The following is a 21454-nucleotide window of genomic DNA, read 5'->3' on the forward strand; positions in this document are numbered from 1 at the left end:
TGATACCTTATCTCAAAATAATTAGAAAAAGAAGAAGAGGAGGAGGAGGGAGAAGCAAAAGAAGGAAAGAAAGAAGAGAAAGAAAGGAAGGAAGGAAAGAAAGAAAAGGCACTTCTTTACAGTAGGAGAGCTGAAACAGGAAAGCAGGAATGTTCTGGTTGATCGCCTCTGGAAATGTGTGCATCAGCATTTTTTCACCACCCTGTGAATATCTTTGAATAACCAGAACAAAAGCCAGAATTGATTGAGGTGTTAAAAATAAATTTTAGCAAATAGGCAAGTTTACAAATATGGAATCCATGATGAGGATCAAGTGTACATTTACATGTGTATTTAATCTATCACCAAGGTATACTGTCACTAATGATTGATTCAAAAAAATCTAAAAGAGCTGGGTGTGGTGGCTCACACCTGTAATTCCAATTACTCAGGTGGCTGAGGCAGGAGGGTGTCAAGTTTGAGATCAGCCTGGGCAACAGAGTGAGATCTTGTCTCAAAAAAGAAAGAGGGAAGGAAGGAAGGAAAGAAGGGAAGGAGAGAAGGAAGAAAAAGAAAAATATATCAATTTTGTTTCCAAATTTGATGAGTTTTGTCCCCACAACCTCATTAACTGGCTGTATTCTAAACAGAGCCACCTGCCCCACTTACCTGAATTAATTGGAATCATTCTTCATCACTTCCTGCCTCCCATGCAGCTCCCTTTCCTCTATGCTCTCCACTGCAGGGAGAGTAGCCCTAAGCTATGAATTTGACCAAGTCACTCCTCATGGAAAATAGTTTTATGGCTTCCCACTGCAAAACTCCTTGGTTTGGCTCTCAAGCCCTCCATTATCTGCTTTGCAGCCTCCTGATCCTAATTTCCCATCATTGCCCCCCCCCCCAACTTGCTCTGCTTATTCTAAACATTCACTCTCTTGAACATGATGTGCCCTCTCTTCCATCCAGGCTTTCATACATGTTGATCGTTCATCAAGAAATGCTTCCCACCTCCTCAACATCCCAACTCCAGGACTACTTCCTCCAGAAAACTCCCTGGAGTTCTGGACAGTGCTTCAGTGCTACTGGACACCTGCCCTCTTCCCACCTTTTCCCAAACAGGCTGTGTTGTGACCTCCATTGCACCCTGCAGTTCCCTTCTCTTAAAATTGATTCACTCTAGATGTTTGTTCTGTATCTTTCTCATGGACCATGAATTTGATTTAAGAAGGGAACTTGTCTGTCCTCCACATTGTTTCACCTCCAAAAGTGAAGCACAATGCCTAGCACATAGTAGGTATTCAATAAATACATATACATCTTCTACCCTAGACTGAAGAGTTTGCAAAATGTAGAGAATTTTTCTTCTAGTTTTATTTTCCACGAGTCTAGTAATGCTTGCATGGTGACCCGAACACATCCTGGAGCCATGCTCTATGGGTTTCCAGCTTTCCTCCCCTGCAGAGTAGGGTGGTAATGGTGTACCTACCACAGGATTAATGCACAGATCATGTGAGTTAGTATCTGTAAAAACTGTGTTGGGCACAACTTAAGTGCTATATAAGCATCTCATCATCATTTCATGAGGATGTTGAATGGGATGCTGGGCAAAAGCTAATTAAATGGGTCAAATGTGTTGTAAAGATCCCAAAATATATGGTTTGTAAAAACCTTAACAAAATGCTGGGTTCATCATATACTAATAGCTGATTATTATTGTGGTGAATCCCAGTATGGTTCAAGTAGACACATATTAGTCCACAAGTTCGGGAGCACCAGCAACTTAATTTCCATTTTCAAATTTCTTCTCACTTCACAAACTTGCCCTTTGGAATTGTGCTGATTGGCTCATTAGTCCTTTCTGGGATCCTAAAACTTTCCCAGTGTGTTTTTAGGAAATCTCAAAGAAAGATTTTCAGGTCCTAAGGTGGGGAAGAGGATCTGTACTGGTTAGGACAATAAATGTTTAAGAAATAACCTGTATCAAGAGGTGGTTCAGAAAATAAATATGATCTCACCATGGTCTTGGGGCAAAATACAGAGGCATAGAAATCGAGTACAGAGGGGCATTTGTCACTGGGATCCTACTTAAAGAGGTGCTACAAATGTGCCACTAGGAGAACTTACCATTTCAATTCTTTGCTAAGTGTTTATCCATAGAACTTGTACTTTGAATATGTGAAACATGTGCCTTATCTCACTTTGCCTTATCATCTATGAGGAATAACCAGAGTGGCAGGGAAGGGGTCCAATTATTTCTTTTCACCCCTCCTTCCCTCAGCACCCTCTATTTTTCCATGTACTAGCACCACTAGTTTATTGGAGAATGGGTATTTGGTTTAACTAACAAGTAATCAAATAATGGAGGGTGTTTGAAATCCTTCTATCCCCCAGGCAAATCTTCAACAGTCATTTTAATTTTTTTGTTTGTTTTGTTTTCACTTATCCATAAGGTGGCACTGTTATACTCTCTTTTCCAGGAATATGAAACCTCAAAACAAAGGCTAACAAGACAGGAAACAAATGAGTTAAGATTTGGAATAGCAGTGTGTAGAGTTGTTTCGGTGCATCACAGTCAGAGAGGGATTATATGAGGTGTCCATAGGGACTACGGTGGGGAGCAGTTGGGGGTAGGTGGTAAAATGGGGCCACAGAAGAACATAGTATGTTGCAGAAAATGAATTTGCTTTTTAAAAGATCTATGTTCAATTCCAACTCTGCCAAAGACCAGCTCGACAACTTAACTCTGCACCCAAGTTTCCTCATCTGCATATGAGATTAATATCCAAGCAGCTGGTTGTTGCAAAGTGGAGGGTATTAACTTCGGGGGAGGAGATCTGCAGTCTGTGCCTGACTTCCTCCTTATTTCACTCCATCCCAGGATACCCTGGGGAGCTTGGCCACAGGACTCTAGGAGGGCAATAGAAGACCAATACTCACAAGCCTGCATGTGGCTGGAGCGTTGCTGATTCTGTGTCTTGTAGCAATGGCTGACATCACTTATCAAGAAGGGTCAATCATGGAGACATTCTGGGTACAGGGCCCAGTAGAGAAATCTGTTCTTCCCATCCTGACTCAGAGACCAATCCCAAGACAGGCCTCCCACCCCTCCTTGGCTTCTCCCACCTGGATAGGCTCAGACCATGGCTTATCCTTTCTTACCCTTCCCTGAGCTTCTCAATCTTCAGCAGCCGGGCCCCTCACCTGGAATCTATACACTTTCTCTGCCTCCTCCGGCCCCTTCTGTCTTCCCAGTCACATTATCGCTGTGGGATCCACCTCTTCCCCCAGCCTTTCCCCTCTGCTTGCGCATGGGTCATAGCAGGCCGGTCACCACTTGGGAAGGTGTACGAGCCTGTTGCGGATTGCCCTCAGGACGACCTCGGGTTCCCTTCCAAGGGTGGAGGCTGGCAGCTTCCCTAATCTGTGCTCCTAAGTAAAAGCTTCTGTCTGACGGAAAAAAAACCGGGCCTTTTCAGGGTTCCACCAGTGATAAACGCCTACAGAGCATGCGCATTCCCACGAAGAGACTTGGCGGCTTCGCCAGCGGTACCTTTCCCCTCCTGCGTCCAAGTGCTGCTTTTCGAACTCCCAGTTTTTGTTAGGGGCATAATCCCATTCTACCTCTTCAGCAGCGATGTAAAAGGTTCTTATCATCCCGTACGGCTGCTCAGAAGGGTCCCTGTTGCCACAGCTGTTGACCTCATATATCTGACCCATGCCTCTGTTGAAGTGATGCAAGGTGGAGCAAAACACCTTGAAAATACCTGAAAGAGAAAGGGATTGGCACTGTGCGCAGCGCTCGGTTTTGTTATTGTTGGTCTGCTCTCAACAAACCTACATATCTTATTCCAAAATCAGTCATAAGTAAGGTAGAACCCAGGGGCGCTTAATCACTGAGCCACAACCCTAGCCCTTTTTTAAATTTCATTTTATATATATATGTATATATAATTTTAGACAGGATCTTGTAAAGTTGCTTAGGGCCTCGCTAAATTGCTGAGGCTGGCTTTGAACTCGAGATGTTCCTGCCTCAGCCACTGGGATTACTAGTTTGCACCACCCAGAAGTAAGGTGGACTTTTAAAGTATCAGCTCTAAATACTTTAAAACCAGACTCAAATGCTTTGATGGTATTTATTTATGGAGGAAAAATACATCTGAAATTAATTTTAATGTAAAAATAAAACCCACAGTGTTACCAAGAAATCAGCCATTCCTGGAAAATCACTGACAGGTGTGACTAACTTAGTCCAGCCCAGTTTATAAAGAACTAATTACCATAAGATGAATATCCCTGACAAAGCTCAAATTAGGCCACATTTCTGAAGTCATGGATTTTGCCCTCAAGGATTTCACAAATTATAAAGCACAATAAAACTGTAAGGTATTATTATTATTAAAGCCCAAAGTGTTACTTCATTAAGATCTTGAGCAAAGGAGGTTCTCATGTCCAATGGTAGGATTTACATTTTTCTGGATGAAAAGGAAAAAATCAACTACATTTTCTATTTAAAAATCAACAATTATGGTCTGGGGTCATAGCTCAGTGGTAGAGTGCTTGCCTAGCATGTGTAAGGCACTGGGTTCAATTCTCAGCTTTGCATGTAAATAAAAGAAAATAAAGCTCCATTGCTAACTAAATATATAAATAAATAAATATATATATATATACACACAATTTTATTTTTAATACACATATATATTTTAAAAATAAATAAAATCAGCAATTATGTCTGAGTGAAGGTAAGTAATTTTTTTTAAGCTGAGATTTTTAGGCATTGGTATCAGATAGATATATCCTAACTGAACTCACCATAATATATTGGGAACAAAATTATTGAAGTTATTAATTCCCAAAGAAATTATTGGATCAATAGGTCTTCCCTTTCTTTAATGTACTGCTCTTAGTGGTGATTAGAATTCCTATCCTTAACCATCTTTAAAACACAAAGAGAGCTTCAATCTTGCTATACATGTAACTCCAAATATTGCTATATTATTATCCCTTCTAGATAAGCAACAACAGTTGTTTCAAAGGGTATTCAGACACCCCATTGCACAGGATCCTCATAAAGAAGGGTCTTTGCAAAAACACAGAGAAGACACCTCTGAAGGCAAACTTGGAAAGACCTCCCTCTGCATGTGCTTTTCCTAAGCAGCCCATGAGGTATGTGTTCCTCGTGGTTCTTCTGTAGTCAAGGTATTATCTTCTCTAAGAGCAAAGAGAAAGCATTTGAGTTGCAGGCTACTGTCTGCTCTACCCACTCTTTGAGCACTCTTCCCAATTTACAGATGAGGAAAAGGAATTAGTGAAATGACTGAGCTTTTAGGTAGTTACAGATTTATGTTTAATACCAAACTAAACCAGAAAACATTGTTATGAAGCTTTTTAGAAGCCTGTGGGGCATATGAGTAATTGGCTCAATGGTCAAGTGCCCCTGAGTTCAATCCCTGGTACCAAAAAAAAAAAAAAAAAAAAAAAAAGAAAGAAACAAAAAACCAAAAACATTGTGTTGTTCAAGGCATCCTTTGGTTTGGTTTGGATTGGGTGACTCATAATTGATCACCTATAGTAATGTAGAGAGGTTGAACACTACAGGAAATTTACAAGTTTACAAGGCAAAGATTGTAGCACTCGCCAGGTACTATAGTGCACACCTATAATCCCGGCAGCTCAGGAGGCTGAGGCAGGAGGATTGTGTGTTCAAAGCCAGCCTCAGCAACAGTAAGGTGCTAAGCAACTCAGTGAGACCTTGTCTCTAAATAAAATACAAAATATAGCTGGGGATGTGGCTCAGTGATTGAGTGCCCCTGAGTTCAATTCCCAGGACCCACCCACTCCACTCCCCTACTCCCTGAAAAAAAGATTGTAGCACTCCTAGTGTCTGCAGTCCTTGGGCAAAGGTTTTGAAACTCAAGCCTCAGGTTATTAATTGATGACACATAGGCATCTAAACTGCAGTTCCAGTAAAGAAGTAAGAGGTCCATTAATAAATGAGAGAGTCAGCAGTTTCTCATTTGGGGTAGCATATTTGTTTCTTGTTAAGACTGATGAAAAAGTTGGATTGAAAAAACATATCGAATGCCCAGAGTACTTGCTGTCCTCACTTTTAATGTGGCAGCTAGCATATGCTCCCATGTGTTGCTCTACATTTTTAGTAAAAATGTTCCAGTTATCTAAATAGTTTGAAATCTTTAAAGGAAGAAGTTTTCATTTCACATTGGCATTTCACAGGGACCTCCCTGGACTAAAGACACAATGCAGCTTTCCCTCTCAGAAAACCAAGAGTGTCCAAATGAATAAAAATAGAAAGGTCCCCAAATAACTCATACAAAGGCCACTAAAAGTCCCTAGGGATGGGATACCAAGCTAAAGTTATGACTACATTTATACCTACAGAAACTAAAGTCATCTACTGGGCTATCCAAGCCTGGAGGTGCTTCAGGGCAGCAGCTAGAATGATGTTCATGCTTCATGAAAGCAAAATATGCTGAGGGATGAATTTTCACACATATGAATTAGGAGCATTCACTAGGGATTTGTGTGGCAAAGTCATTTAGAAGACACTCACTTCTGCTTTGTAGATGCCTCTGTCCTTTACACTATGTGTTCAGATTAAAATAGCCAGAATTCTCTGACTTGAATAAAAATTATTTCTATACCTTTCAAAGTGCCTAACATCTACAATTGCTTCTCGGGGAGGAAGCTCTGAGACTGAGTAGGAATCTGGTCACCTGAGATGGACCTGCCAAATTTACCTGCATGGTCTGGCTGCATGAATACCGTTGTGGACACGTGGGGAAACAGGGTCAGGGAATCGCGATGAGTCCCTCGTAGGTGGATAGTGTTGCCTTGAAAATAAACTCCATGCATGTCAGTGTCAGTGCCCATTCCAATCAAATGCCAGGAAACTCTGTCCTTTTTGCACATACTTAGGCCTGGCTGGTTGCCATACATATAGCCATTGATAGCTAAATGGAAGGGAGAGGATAGTCAGAGCCCACAATAATTATGTCCACATACTGAAACCACACTACTTTAATGAACAATTATCAGGATGTTTGGGGAAGGATGTTTCAAGTTAGTGAAGAGTACAGAAGACCCTGATTATCAGAGAATAAATAGTACTAAGGAAGAAGCCACATGTGGAATCAATTTAAAATAGAGAACAAATTTAACAATGAGTAATAAAAATACACTGAAATTATTAAAAAATTTAACAAACATATACAAGGACACTAATTCTAAGAATCAATAAGGAATAAATAAGGTTGTTTTCTTGCATAATATTTTTGACAAAATTGTTTAATGGCATGATATAATACCACTCACTTTACATTTTACTTTTACCAACCACAAAGATTATCATTCTTAGTAAAAATATTTGACTTCACTGTTCTCTCCAAATTTTCTTGACATAAAAATAGTTTTCTTTTGTGATTCTTATGCTGTCATGTCCTCTGTTAAATATCTCTTCCTTTGGTTGTTAATTCCTTTAACTCTGCTAGACCTTCTTTGCAATGGCTTTGCATTCAATTCTAGAAGTTACCAGACATCCCTTTACTTTTTTCATGAATTCTGCATAAATTAAAATACTTTCAATGAATTGACATGGTTTGCATGTCTGATCAGTGGGAAGGAGTTTTTGGAGGGGGAGTAAGGGAACATTAAATTCATAAAAAATTAGCTCTGAAATAAATAAGTTTGTTTTATAGTAACGTTTACTTCCTTGCCCCAATAAAATAATTGAAGCGTATTTGACAGTTTTTTAGATATGAATGAAGACCTTCTGTGCTTCCAGGGTAACAAACTGATTTTATCTTTTACATTCAACCTCAATCCATTGACAGTAGCTCTCTGGACCAGTGTCTTGAGAAGAATTTAGAAATGACATTCTTACTCTATGAGGATAAATGTCATGATCTAATAGCAGTGTCTGATGGGTGAGTGCACATACTTATGTCTCATACTTGATGTCCCCTAGAGAGATGAATATTCTGTCCTCTTCCTTCCTACTTCCTACTAAATGCCTGGGGTTAGAAAGAACAACAAGGCCACGAATGGCTTCCTGGTATAATCTTGCTGTCAAATAAATAAAATTACTTTTGGTTCCTGTGTCTGCAGAACCAGTGGTGCTTGGTAACCATACTTTAAATCTTGGATTATTAGTAGAAATTTCAAGAAGCTCTGGGGCTCCTGAGATCATATTCTGCGGGGCGGGGGGAGGGGAAACACTTGATACTGCTTTTGCAAATAAATAATCTAAATCTTGTCTTTCAAATATTAAAGAATATTTGTGTAAGCCATGGTGCTAATAAAGTTTAGTACTTGACTGGTTTGGTAGAGACTCTTCTCTTGACTTAGCACTCTTGTTTAAAGCTTTTCTTTCTAGGACATTCACTTGTTCAGCAAACACATTTTGAATACAGCCTACATAATAGATGCAACTCAAAGCATTGTTCCATATGAGGGACATGTTAATTTTGTTGCTTTATTCCTCCCACTGCAGTCAAGCAAGATTGGAACTAGACATTGGTTTATAGTTGATCATATTGAGATATATTATTTTCTTGGACTTTGCTTTAAGAATAACATGTCCTGCATTTCCAAAATATGAAAATGAGTTTTGTATTATCAAACCAGATTGGAGCTGAATTCAACATGGTCCATTCAGTTGTTTTATATTTTCTATATAATCACCTTCTGATGATAAATTCATTTTATAATTTGAATTCTCCATTAGGAATTACTATGTTTCCTTATTTTCAGTTTAGTTTCCTTTTTTTATATTACTAAGAAGTTCAGAAAGAATTCATATTTAATTGTAGCAAAAGTTTTCAGAGATGGTCTTGAAAATGTATTGGTCCATGCTTTTCATTGGTCCAAGAGGGGACTCTATTGGAACTGAACATCAGGGACCCTGGGAGTCTAGGACCTGGTTGCTGTGGGTCACTTGTTAACCTGACTTTTGGGGATTCCTCAGCTGGGAGGGAGGCTCAGGGCTATTTTTAAATTCTTCCATAATATTTTCAAAGGCCATGTTATAGCCTAGATATTATGCTTGGTCTTAAAATGAACAATTCAGCATCTCTTATCTTACAGCACTTACTTTAGCACTTGGTCAGCTGCACACTCTTGGAGGCACTGAGTTTGGACCCTAGCTTATTACTCTGCCACCTTAGGTAATATGCTCAAGACTAATGAGAATCTTGTTGGTCCTAACCAATTACCAGGTGGTTTGCTATTATAACACTTGGCATAAAGAGAGACAGGGAGAGAGAATTAGGTCATTCCTCCCAAATGAAGATCTTGGATAGGAACTGCTAGTCTTTTACAAATGAGCCCTTTCAGCAGTCATTTATATTATTTGATTAGGATACGTTGCTGTGTAAGATTACCTCCTATTATATCTTGGGTTATCAGACTGGATGTTATTGTGAACACAAAGGAATTTTGTCAGCGATTTTCTTCATTTCTGATGTATTGTGATCTTTGCTAATTCAAATTCTGTATTTCTTGATCTAAGACTGATAAAGTGTTTTAAAAGTTATAATTAAGGATCATTATCTCCAAAAGATAACTTGCAAAGCATAGAATAATTAACTTCATGACCAAGAGCAATACTCAAGAGACCAAAATTCAGATAGTTAAAACATTCCAAATACACTCACTTCAAATGCAACTAAACCTTTCATTTACAGGAGGGAAAACCATTCATCATACCATGCATTCGGTTGGATTTCACAAACTCTTTGTCTTCCTTGTCAACACTGAAGGGACGCCAGGTAAACTTCTGAATGTTTTCATCAAGATACCTGCTCAGATTCTCATCAAACACTGTGAGCAGCAGGTAAAATTCCTTGTCTATTCCTTTCTATAGAAAAGAAAGAAATGTATACTTAAAAAGTACAGCTTGCAGGAATTCAGAGCACTGATTCCCTTTTAAAGTTCACACAAAGTAGGGTAGGGCTAATTAACATTAACCATAGATCCACCAGATCAATTTGTAAGACAGGATCCTGGGCATGACTCTAACAAGTTCACTTGACACCCAGAAAATCGTCTGTCTCATTTTATCCTCTCCCCTCTCCATGTGACTTCTTGCAAGAAACTATGTCCCTGCTCAGAAACCTTTCTTCACTGTGCCTCCATTTGTCAGGGTTATTTTTATGATTATTAAAATATGGTCTTATAGCACCTGGCCTTATGCTATGACATCCTTAGAATAGAGATGCACGGAGATGCAAACATCTCTTTCCATGTTCATCTTTCCACTTGCCTAGAGAAACTGACACATAGTAGGTCTTTTTCGTTTGTTTTGTTTTGGTTCTGGGGATTGAACTCAGAGCTACATCCCCAGTCCTCTTTACTTTTTATTTTGAGACAGGGTCTTGCTAGGTTGCTTAGGGCCTTTTCATATTGCTGAGGTTGGCCTAAAACTTGTGGTCCTGCTGCTCCAGCCTCCCAAGTTGCTGAAGTTATGTTTTAAGCTGTTTTACCACATCTGGCTATGTTTCTTAAGTATTTCTTGCATTGAAACATAACTTTCTATCTGGCCAAATGGATTTCTCTCTCAACCAAATTCTAGGTATAAAGTGCTTCAGATTACTTTTTTCCCATGAATCTTGTGTAAGTGGTCTCATCAGAAGTAGTATTTGACTTGGGCAACAACTTCCACAAACTGTAAGATACTTCTAGCAAACCTTGAAGTTACCATTGAATGTATACAACAGGGAAAACAATCAGAATTATCTTACAAATATTTTCTGGCACTTAATCTCATTGACTCAAGTATTTAACTGGTAGGAAGCAAGTTGATGTCCTGGGAAAAGGACAACTATATGCTCAAAGTCCTGAATTCTGCCAACTTTCACTACTTTCTAGGTGTATTTCCTGGACTATTACTCAATGTCTCTGAGCCTCAGGTTGTTCAGCTTTATAATGTGAATAATCATTCTGCTTTACCTCATATTCTTGTTGAGGTACAATACAAAGACTCTGTTTATTATATATGCAATAGACATTTCCAGGATCATTCCTTCATTCAGGGAAATAAAAATCTTAGATAGAGCAAGATACTTTGTGTTCCCTAAACCTAGAAATTCCTTTGATCCCAGAAGGAATTCCACACAATGCCCAATATTATAAAACATACTATTTAAATAAAATGCCTTGCAATTTGTGAATGGTGATGTAATTGGTGAAGTAAATGGTGAAATGACTAGAATTTCCTCTTTTCATAATGTGTTTAATAGCATGTAGATGTAGCTTGAAGTGTTATGGTTTCCCCCACTACTCAGTGAGACCATCCAAGCCTCTAAGTTGAGACTCACAACAAGTTATCTACAATTTTTTTTTTGTTCCTTCAGCCACAGACAGTAACTTCAAGTTTCCAGCAGGTAATTACAGTGTTTTCAATGTTGCTTGCACACTGAATGCTCAAAAGATCACAGGAGATGGCCAGTGTGGGAAACCTTGTCCACCAAGAAGGATCTCAGCTGCATTACATGTAGATCTCTGAAGATTCCAGAATTGAAGCAAGACAGAGAGTGTGAGTTCCACAGAATTCCAACTACAACAACTATTAACTTTCTGGGTGGGCACTGGTAACTTTGGATATTTAAAAATTAAATTTACAAAAAAATAAAATAACCCTCATTATGTAGACATGAATTTCAAAATAAATTGTTTTTGCAACTGACCCTGTATCACTTATCTAATCTCTGGCCATATCACTGATCCTTCCCTTATACAACTCTGAAAACCTGGGGACATTTGATGGCCTACCTGTGTCCCATCAGCATTGAGAACACCCTTTTTACAGACTAGCAAAGGCCCTACAAGGCCAGAACTGGTGTCCTTGATTGCGTCAACTGCTGAGAAGTATACATAGGTCAGGCAGGGGGGGTCATCAACTGTTGGGCTTACGCTTTCAGGCACCGTCCACCTGTATGTGAAGGTTTCACCTGGCTTAACATGTGCCCCTGGTTTCAGAAATCCTGAGGATACAAATCAAATAGTTACTCAAAGCAACAGCCAAGAATATTAAACGTGTCAAACTGGGTCTTCATCCTTGAGCATCTCTCATTGGTGATGACATATTTTGTAGGTCAGTTGTTTTCTCTACCAGGAGAGACCACTGTCATCCTCTGCTGTTTTATAAGACAGAAACTTAAATCCAAGAATTATCTTTGTAGACTGTATTCTATTTTGTACTCAAATACCAGTTTAGCAAATATTGAAAGAGTGATAATAGGCTATTCAACAATTAAATGCAAATCCATAAAATATCTTGAGTGTCTTCTATGTAAAATATACTTGGTATGATAGAAGATACCCAAAGAAAGTTAAGAAAGAGAACTACATTCAAAGAGTTTGAAACCTGGGAGATTGAACTAGGAAATAACCCAGATAACTACAAGATACAGAAAGTATGTGAATGTCCAAGTCTAAGTTAATAAATGGCAATTCCAGGATTCATACTAAGGTCTGTCTGATTCCAAAGCCTGTGCATTTGACTCTCACATCCTATTGCCAAAGAACACAGCAAATCTCTTCTGCTAGACAAGGCCACAGACTCATTTTTCATCTTGGCCTGTGCTGTTCAAATACGTGTCCAACACATTTGCTGAGTTAAAAAATGGAAAATAAAACCATTTTTATTGTCCCTGCTGTTCCATCTGTATCCATACACAAAAAGTCATTCTGAACATTTTGACCAAGGAAGAGAGTACAGGCGCAGGAGATACTGCTGAGGCAGGAGAGGGTGAGGATGGGCCTGGAAGAGGGACTTCTCCCTCCATTCCTTCCTTCTCCATCCCTTCTCCATCACCACAAAGTCTGCTCTCCACTGGGCCTGGCCTCACACTCAGGCATGAGGAAATATCCCAGGCAGCCGTGATGTCTGGTGCAGTGATGGGGACAGCTATGGAGAAACCAGGAGATTCCCAGAAGTAGCACCATGAATGCAAGAACAGTTCCTGAAGACAAAGGAAAAAAGCTGCCCCTTGTACGTGCAGAGGACCTGTGTTGCCTTCCTTCTAATGGAGGGAGGCCATGTGGGATGGTCAACATACCATGCTGATTTGAAATAAAGGTTTGCTGGTAGAGCAAAGCTCTAAGATTTTGATGTTAACAAAACAATGGAAATCAGACTTTCCCCTCAGCTTTTGCCAGCAGAATCCCATGCAACAGGTAGCAGGAGCACTCTCCATCATAGAGAAGGGAAAGTGATTGTGAAAATAGCTCACTTTGGATTACTGCATTATTGACAGGAAAGGAAAGAATGTAACTTTTCCTAAGAACCTAAGGTGGGCTATACCTGTGCTCTGTTCCCTTCATTCCTTTCCAAATCCCTATGAGGTGAGGTGTTATTATCTGCATTTGATAGATGAGAAGAATACAGTTCAGAAAGTTTCAATAATTGTCCACACTCTCAGGATTGGTAAGGGAAGGGAGAAGGATCTGGACCAGGTCTGCCTAGCTCCTGATCCTTTGCTCACTCATTCTGTTTATTTCCTAAGTCCAGGCTGAGACTTACCATCTACATTTGGGCCTGCATCAGACGCTTTGTCGTAGAGCACCCCATGGGGCAAAATGCTGTAGACTTTGTCAGCTTTGTTAGCAAAGGTCACGAGCAGGGTATCACCCACCTCTGCTTTGATGACTGGACCTGGGAAATATCAAGAGGAAGAAAGAGAAGAGGAGGAGAAGGGATAGAAAGAAGTGAATAGGAGCAGGAGGGTCATTCTGCGTGGGTGTATACTCCCAGCGGAAACATCTCCCACTTCAAAAACCATTCAAAAGGATAGTTTTACTGTACCAAGAATTCCAAGTTGGGCTTCTGTCCCAGAGGGTCTCTTTCTCTGAGTAAAAGTTGCATCAGCATATTCTATATATTGAGCCTTCCAATATTTTCCTCCTATTCTGTTTTCCCCTTGTGTGAAGTAGGTTGCAGAATTACTGTGGAAAGACATAGGAATCTAGCTGAGTTTCTCAACACATCCACCAAAGTCCTTAATTATGGAGCTTCACGTTGTTATCCATCCCACTCACGTACCAGTCTCCCCAGAAAAAAAAAATGACACAAGTTACAACAAAATTCCTAGGAAGAGCTGACCAGCCTGCATGGTGCTCATGCTCATTTTTCTCTTAGTCATTACACTTTCTTCCCCAGAGGTCCAGCAATAAACGAAGTCACAGGTAAACTCCTTACCAATATTGGAGTCCCGAAATGATTTCCTACAAAGTAATTAAGAGCTAACTGGGATCTCTGCAGAGTAAGCATTCCTCCACCTCTTGCTGATGTCAATATGAATAGTCTCTGCATATTGTAAGCTCTTTGATATCTGGCATGATTAAGGAATGGGATGTCTAGTTAATCCAATTACTTAATTAATGGAGGATTATTTTAGAAACTATACACATAAAATAAGACATTTTGAAGTTGTGAAATATAATAACATAACCTCTGACTAATACTACATCTCTGCTATTTTATTTCCATCAATGGTAGTATCATTCTTACAGTCATATAAATTGCTTTTATTTTCTATTTTTTATGCCTCATCCCCTTATCTCATGCATTCTTATTTTGTAAAAATGTTATAGCCTCTCTTTTCAACACTTTTTTTGCACCTTCTTTTTGCCTTTTTTTCCCAGTTCATGCCCTCATCATCTTGGGGTTGGAACGTGATGTGAACCTCCTAACTGCACACTCTGCATCCTCTATCTTACACTGGCTCATTCATTTTTTTTCTCAGGGTGCACACTCCTGCAACATTAATTTCCAAAATGATAATTTTCAATGTCATATACCTGCCCCCAAATCTTCAACTACTGTCAGTTGCCAACCAAATAATGTTCAAAAGTATTAAAGGACCTCTGCAATTTACATTCAGCTTATTCCAATTTTCTCCCTAATGCTCTAGGCAAATGCTCATTCCCCTATCCACTTGTTATTCCGATGTATTTACTCTCTCCTGTACAGTAGGTGCTTTGCCCTTACCTTTGCATCTAAAATTCCCCTCTCTTCACTATTCACTTAATTCTGTCACTCTTGAAGATTCCGTTTAAATCCCACTTCCTCTGTGAAATGTTCTCTTTCTGAACACCCAGAGAACTCACTTACTCTTATTTGTAATTTGCAAAGTTACTTTTCTTGCCCTGTGTACACAGCTACTTCCTCCACATAAAGTGAGAACACTGTCTTAGACATCTTTGCATCCTGCACACCATTTAGTACATTGAGCTTTCATCTATCATGTTAAATATACATGGGAACCATATATGAAAAAACTCTTTAATATTAACATTCTCTATTTGCCAGTATTTTTCCAAACAGAATAATGAAAATTAGCATTAAAATTGTGTTTTAGCACCCTTCCAGAATCCTGGCATACTTTTTAAAATATGAAAGATTAGATTATATTCAGTCAATATGGTTCCCATAAATTCTTTAGGGAAGGTTCAAGTGCTTCAGTTTGACAGAAGAATGTATGTACATATGTATGAATGAATGAAATATGCAGTTTAAAAACACATGGTGTTTTCTCACTGATCACAAAGCAAATTTCTTAAATATTCCCTTAAATGGGAAAATATATCATAGGGTAATAGCAATCATTCTTAATATCACATTGCACATTTTTAGTGCTTTCACAGACATCATTGCACATGATTCTGTAAGTCACAGAGTCCACATCAACTTAATGAATTTCCAGATCCAATTTGAAAAACAGTATTGCTATGAGCACCTAGAGAACAATTAATTATGACTTAGAAGTCAGGGGAGGCTTCACTTAAGAGGCAACATTAGAGTCAGGCTTTCAGGAAAAATGGCATTTTACTGCACAGGGAGGAAAAGGGCATTTATAGCCTACGGAGGGGGCATAACTTATGGTAGGTCACCCTAAAGTAAAGAGCTCACCTTAAAAAAAAGGAAAAAGAAAGCAGGAAGAGAGGAGCTCTTCTCCATTGAAAAAAGTCCTGTATTATTCCCTCTTCAGGACTGGCCTGCTTCATCTGTGGAAAGGCTTTATTCATTCTGTCAGTTTTGTGGTATGTAGCACTGTAATTTGTGCATGGGAGCTACTCAAGAAATGTTTGATGAAAGAATCTCATGCTCTAAGTTAGCCAGCCTTTCATAAAGCACCAAATCTTCCACCCACTCTCAGCAGTGACATTATGCCATCTCTGCTGTTTGTCATCAGAGCAGCACTTGGAATACAAATAAGATCACAGGGAGAACCTAGCACATGCCTCTAGGGAGAGGAGCTTAGAAACACCAGTAAAGAGTGCTTACCTTTCAGAGTCATTTAGCTGGAGACCACTGAATTTGTCATATCCTAGAGGACCATAATCCCAAAGAACTTTTTCTGCTGCTATAAAGTAGCGCCTCTGCTGACCCTTCATCTTGGGGTGAGAAACACCACTTTTGCAGTTACCAACGTTGTACTGTCCCAGCATACCAGCTGCAGAACAGAGGGAAACCACAGCTAAGGTACAGATGAAATCATACAGTAAGAGATTGATAGATTTGACTTCAGGAACATTAAAAGTTTTATAGAGAAAATTGGACTATAAACAAAGTTTAAAACAAAGGGTAAATGATAAGGAGGAAAATATCTGTAATGTATATGATAAAAGATTATATATAAAACATTTTTAAAATAAAGAAGAAAAAAAGTAAATCTCTAATAGAAAGTAAGCAAAGGGCTTAAATGGATTATTCATTAAAGAAATAACATCAGCAATAAACTAATTAAAAAATAATTTAACCTTAATAGCAATCAAACATCACCATTGTTCATGGTAAAGATTAAAAAGACTAATAATTCTAATAATTCAAATGAGTAGAGGCGAGATCTGCTAACACTCTGGGTGGAACATTAACAATTTTTAAAAGGGAATTCAGAAGTATAGCTTTTTTGAAAAAAATCAAATTCTGAGGCAGGAATTCCAAATTTGGATGTTTTCCTAAAGAAATATTTAGACAAAATTGCAAACATACATGCAAATTGTTTATAATAGCAAAAACGATGAAGAAAAGTACAAGTGTTGAGCAATAAAGTGATGGTTAAGTACATTGCAATCACCTCATTATGGACACTGGAAGTTATAGCAATTATGAAGTAGCTCTGTATTAACTGACATGGAAATATTGTTATGATACATTAGTAAGTGGGAAAATTAAGTTATAAAGCAGTACCAACAGGTAATTAGCAGACTAATTTTATTTTCTAAATGATCTGTGTATTTATATATAAGGGTACAGAAAATAGTGAGGGGACAAATTTATCAATATTGCTGGGTATGATTACTGATTTTTAAAATTGAGTGGTATTTATTTTCTAATTTTGGGGGGGAAAGTACTAGGTATTGAACCCAGGGGCAGTCAGCCACTGAGCCACATCCCCAGCCCTATTTTGTATTTTATTTAGAGACAGGGTCTCACTGAGTTGCTTAATGCTTCACTTTTGCTGAGGCTGGCTTTGAACTTGTGATCCTCCTGCCTCAGCCTCCAAAGCCTCTGGGATTACAGGTATGCAACACTGCACCTGGTTTATTTTCTAATTTTTTACAATTATTTTCTGAAGGAATGGACATTTTAGGAAATATTCTATATCACAAATACCAGCTTATGTCCACAACTACTGGTCAAATTTAGCAATCTCACTAGTCTCAAACATTCCCTATTTTCTTGATGTTATATCTAGATTTGGAATTCCTAGGTCAGAGAGTTCCTTCCAAGATTTAGCAGCATGAAATCCTTTCAGGATAGAAACCTTGTCCTATTCATCCTTGTCTTCCCAGACCAGTGTCTGGTACACACCTACTGATCACCTCTTGAGTTGAATTTCACTGGAATAACCCAGCTGACTAATGCTAAGATTAGTTGCATTCAGTTAACAGGAAAAAGAATGTGCTATCAAAGCAGCCTTGAACAGTTGGATTTCTGTACCTAAGTGACTGTGTGTAGTCAGTAGTATCTAAATTTAATCAGACGTTATTTCTGAGCTAACACGTTTTTCTCTTCCTATTTTTACTATCTTAGGCCAGACCCTTTGTGTCAAAATTCTAATGCTGTTGGTGCTTCTTAATTAGCTTTTAGTGGCCTAAATTTGCACATAGAATCCTTTCTGCACACATACATCATATTAACCTTCCCAAACTGCTGCAATGATCACAGTATGTTGCCTAGTGTGCCTGAATCCAGGAGGATCACAATTGCCTTTCCAGACACAGTGCCACCTCCTTCACCTGACCATTCAGTGCCCTTCCCACCAGGGTCCAATCTGCCTCCCTAGCCTTCTCACTATGGTTCTCTATCTAGTGTGGACCTCATGGTCCAGCTAACTAAGGACCTCTTCTATGTTGTCCCAATGAATCAGGACCAAGTCTTTCAACAGGCATTTAATCAACAAATGTTTTTCATCCACCTATGGTGGGCCATGGAGAACACCGTGTGTCAATGTCTCTGTTTAGGAAGAATTGCTTATAAAGTAGCCTGGAGATGAGATGAACTGATATAATTACTTAAAAGAACTGTTCTAAAGGAAATTCAAGAATTGGATGGGGAATTAGTCCTGATTATCTAGAAAGGACTTTCCAGGGCTGAAAAAAAAAATCATTATTCTATTCACTGTCGCTGAAAGAGAACATGTGCTTTTCTCAGTTCATGTTTCTTATACTGGAAAAGTTTTCTTTTCTTGCTCATCTACTCAGTTCCTACTCACATTTCAAGGCTTGTCTCTTCAGAAGTCCTGCAATTGCTCCAAAATAGTGACTATAGCACCCAAAGAGTGTTCTCTCATTCTGCTTCACATTTTGCTCCTTTAATAAATATCCAACCATGTCTAACTACTAGCAGGTTCCTTGAAGGTCTGACAATTTTTTCTATCATCACCTTCATCCTGTTTTTAGGGAGGTGATTAATAAATATCTGTTGACATAAATGCCAACTCAACACACACTGTATTTTCCTATGTTTGATGTTTAAGTAGACACAATACCTATAGGAACCTACGTAACAGCAAGCCCTAGACAGGCACCAGTGGCTGTGTGGTTCCACTGCACCATTCTAAGCATCTTCTCACAGGTCTCCATCCCTGTTACCTTGTAGGTGATCGCTGACTTGGCAGGTTATCATCCATTTCCCAGGGTTCTTGACTATCATTTCTGTCGTAAGGAAGGTGGCTGGGAACAGGTTGACAGTATCAGTCCGATGCCCTCTGCTGATGAAGGTGTTTCCATAAAAGTAGATAGAATGGATATCTATTTCATTCCCCATTCCAAATAGGTGCCAGGACACGGATTCACCAACACACATTTCTGGCTCGGGGAAGTTTCCAAAGAGGTATCCATTGAGGGCTGAAAACAGAAACACACTAGTGGAAGAGACTCCCCTGCAGAGGCAAGCAGGACCAGAGATGTTGGTAATATGTACTCTAGCACAGCTGGGAAATCAGTGCAGATCATTTCTAATGTTTTCATGCAGAAATTCTGGATCTTAAAAAAAAATGTCTTAGAAAGGAATGAAAATCTTTGTATTGGTCTTTTTTTTTTGAGAGAAAAGTACCTCATAAGATGAAAATCAGCATACATTAAAAATAGCCTTGGAGCTTCTGTTTGAGTAGTCATGTGGTCAAGTATAAAGCCAGCACTGCTCACACTTCCTGGATGGCCCAGTCACCATCTAGCCTGGTTCTCCATTACTCTGACATCCACACTGGACTCTATGTTCCTTGGAACAAGAAACCTGTCTTGCTCATCTTACGGCTTATGCAACCAAGCAGGAAATGCTGGCACATAGTGTTGTTAGGTATAGCTAGCAATGAGCAGTGAAATGCACAGCAAGGTCACAAGTGTACTTTAAATCACTTTAGGATCTTCTCTGAGCTACTTTCAAAGCGGCTGAGAAAGCAAAGGGTGCTTGTTTATTTGTGGAAAACAGAATCAAGGAGCTAATAGGAAAAATACATCAAAAGAAAAGAATTAATGGGATTAACTCTTGACGGGGTCCATTGAGATTGGTGTGAAGCTAGGAATTGTGGCAATGGGTGTCTCCATCTGTCTGGGAAGGAAGAGTCTTTTAGTAATGCAGGTGCACTAAAGTAACTTCTGATCAGCTTTTGAGCCCAGTGCCCACATTAACATGGGATTGACTTGTAGACAACAGCCCCCCTAAATAGGATCGCTACCATGAGGGTTCCAGAGAGGACCAACTAATGTCAAAAACTCCACTGCCCAACACGAAGGAGGAGTTAAACACCTGATTGGCAAAGAGTACAGAAAGTTGTCCCCAGTTCTTCTGGTAAACATCAAACAGTAATAGATTTGGAGACAGCATTGTCTCCTTTGTCTCTGCTGAGAGATTCTCCCTTGAGGTTGCTCTCTGCTTAAGCCTCACTTTGCTTTTACTTTGCATTCCTTTTCATGGCTTTTAGTGTCTGACTTTAAATTTTCTTTTTTCAGAACACAAGAATCGAGTTTTGGCATTTTAGCTCCCCCACTTTCCTATGATGGTAATTAATTAAATGACAAAAGCATGCTAAGATAAAAAGGAAAGGAAATGGTTAGAGGACACGTATGAGATGTTTATATTTTATTACTTTAAAAAGCAGAGAGGAAAAGGCAGCTTTTATTAGATAATAGTGGGGCAGAATCTTATCAGTTGAGCTTATGCCGTTAGGCCAGCACTGAATGGTTTTAAAACATCTAAATGCCAGCCAGGACTTGACCAGTGCAGTAAAGAACTTAATTCAGATCTTAGGAAAAGTCACTGCATCCCTTCTTTTTTTAAATTCAAACTGAGATAAAAAGCTATTGTTACTAAGATAATAATGACTTAGGCTGCACACTTAATTCTAAGTCATTTTAGTAAATTTAAATAAATTGACTGATAAATCTTGTATTAATTGAACATCTTACATGGATTAGGTTTTGTGTTTTGTTTTGTTTCTTAAATATATTTGGTCAAATCTTCTTGGCCAGTCTTGAAGAAGGATTGATTGTTTTCCAACACCTCTTTGCACACAGGCTGGTTTTTATTTAAAATATGGTCTATATCTGGTTATGTAATTCATTCTTTTTTGGGGAGGGGGGTGCATTCTCACTTCAAAAAATAAACACTATGGAAGGATTATGTGAGTAACCAAGTCTAAAGCCATCATGTTACCCTAGTAGTTTCCAGCAACATTTGAGACCTTCACTCCCATTTTGTAAAGAACAGGAATAAAGCTGATCATGCAATGATTTGAATTTAGGTCTTTGTTAACTTCAATCTTCAGTGTTTCTCTGTTTCCCTCCCCTTTCTCCTCTCTCTCACTTTCATTTATCCCAAAATGGTTTCCAAACACCACAAAGGGTATGTTGTACAATGGAAATAGAGTACCCACGATCATGTCTCAACCAGCTTTAGACTCAAGCATAGCCAAATTAAACTTTATTTACTATGAGAATTCTCTCAGGTTCT

At 38.9% G+C, this 21454-nt stretch overlaps 1 protein-coding gene across 2 annotated transcripts in view; it reads right to left on the bottom strand.

Annotated features, from left to right (window-relative positions):
- The window catches only part of Hephl1 (hephaestin like 1), a 68638-nt gene that overhangs the window by 16663 nt on the left and 30521 nt on the right, over positions 1–21454 (bottom strand). For both annotated transcript variants that reach the window (XM_015489984.2, XM_048795650.1), the window contains exons 5-12: positions 19096–19350; positions 16283–16451; positions 13802–13941; positions 13520–13651; positions 11767–11978; positions 9703–9853; positions 6738–6950; positions 3530–3743 (exon numbers count right to left, since the gene is read on the bottom strand). In XM_015489984.2, coding sequence (XP_015345470.1) covers positions 3530–3743; positions 6738–6950; positions 9703–9853; positions 11767–11978; positions 13520–13651; positions 13802–13941; positions 16283–16451; positions 19096–19350 — 1486 coding nt within the window. The remainder of the gene's footprint in view (positions 1–3529; positions 3744–6737; positions 6951–9702; positions 9854–11766; positions 11979–13519; positions 13652–13801; positions 13942–16282; positions 16452–19095; positions 19351–21454) is intronic.

The sequence above is a fragment of the Marmota marmota genome, unplaced genomic scaffold (assembly GCF_001458135.2).
Source record: "Marmota marmota marmota unplaced genomic scaffold, marMar, whole genome shotgun sequence".
Classification (NCBI taxonomy): domain Eukaryota; kingdom Metazoa; phylum Chordata; class Mammalia; order Rodentia; family Sciuridae; genus Marmota; species Marmota marmota.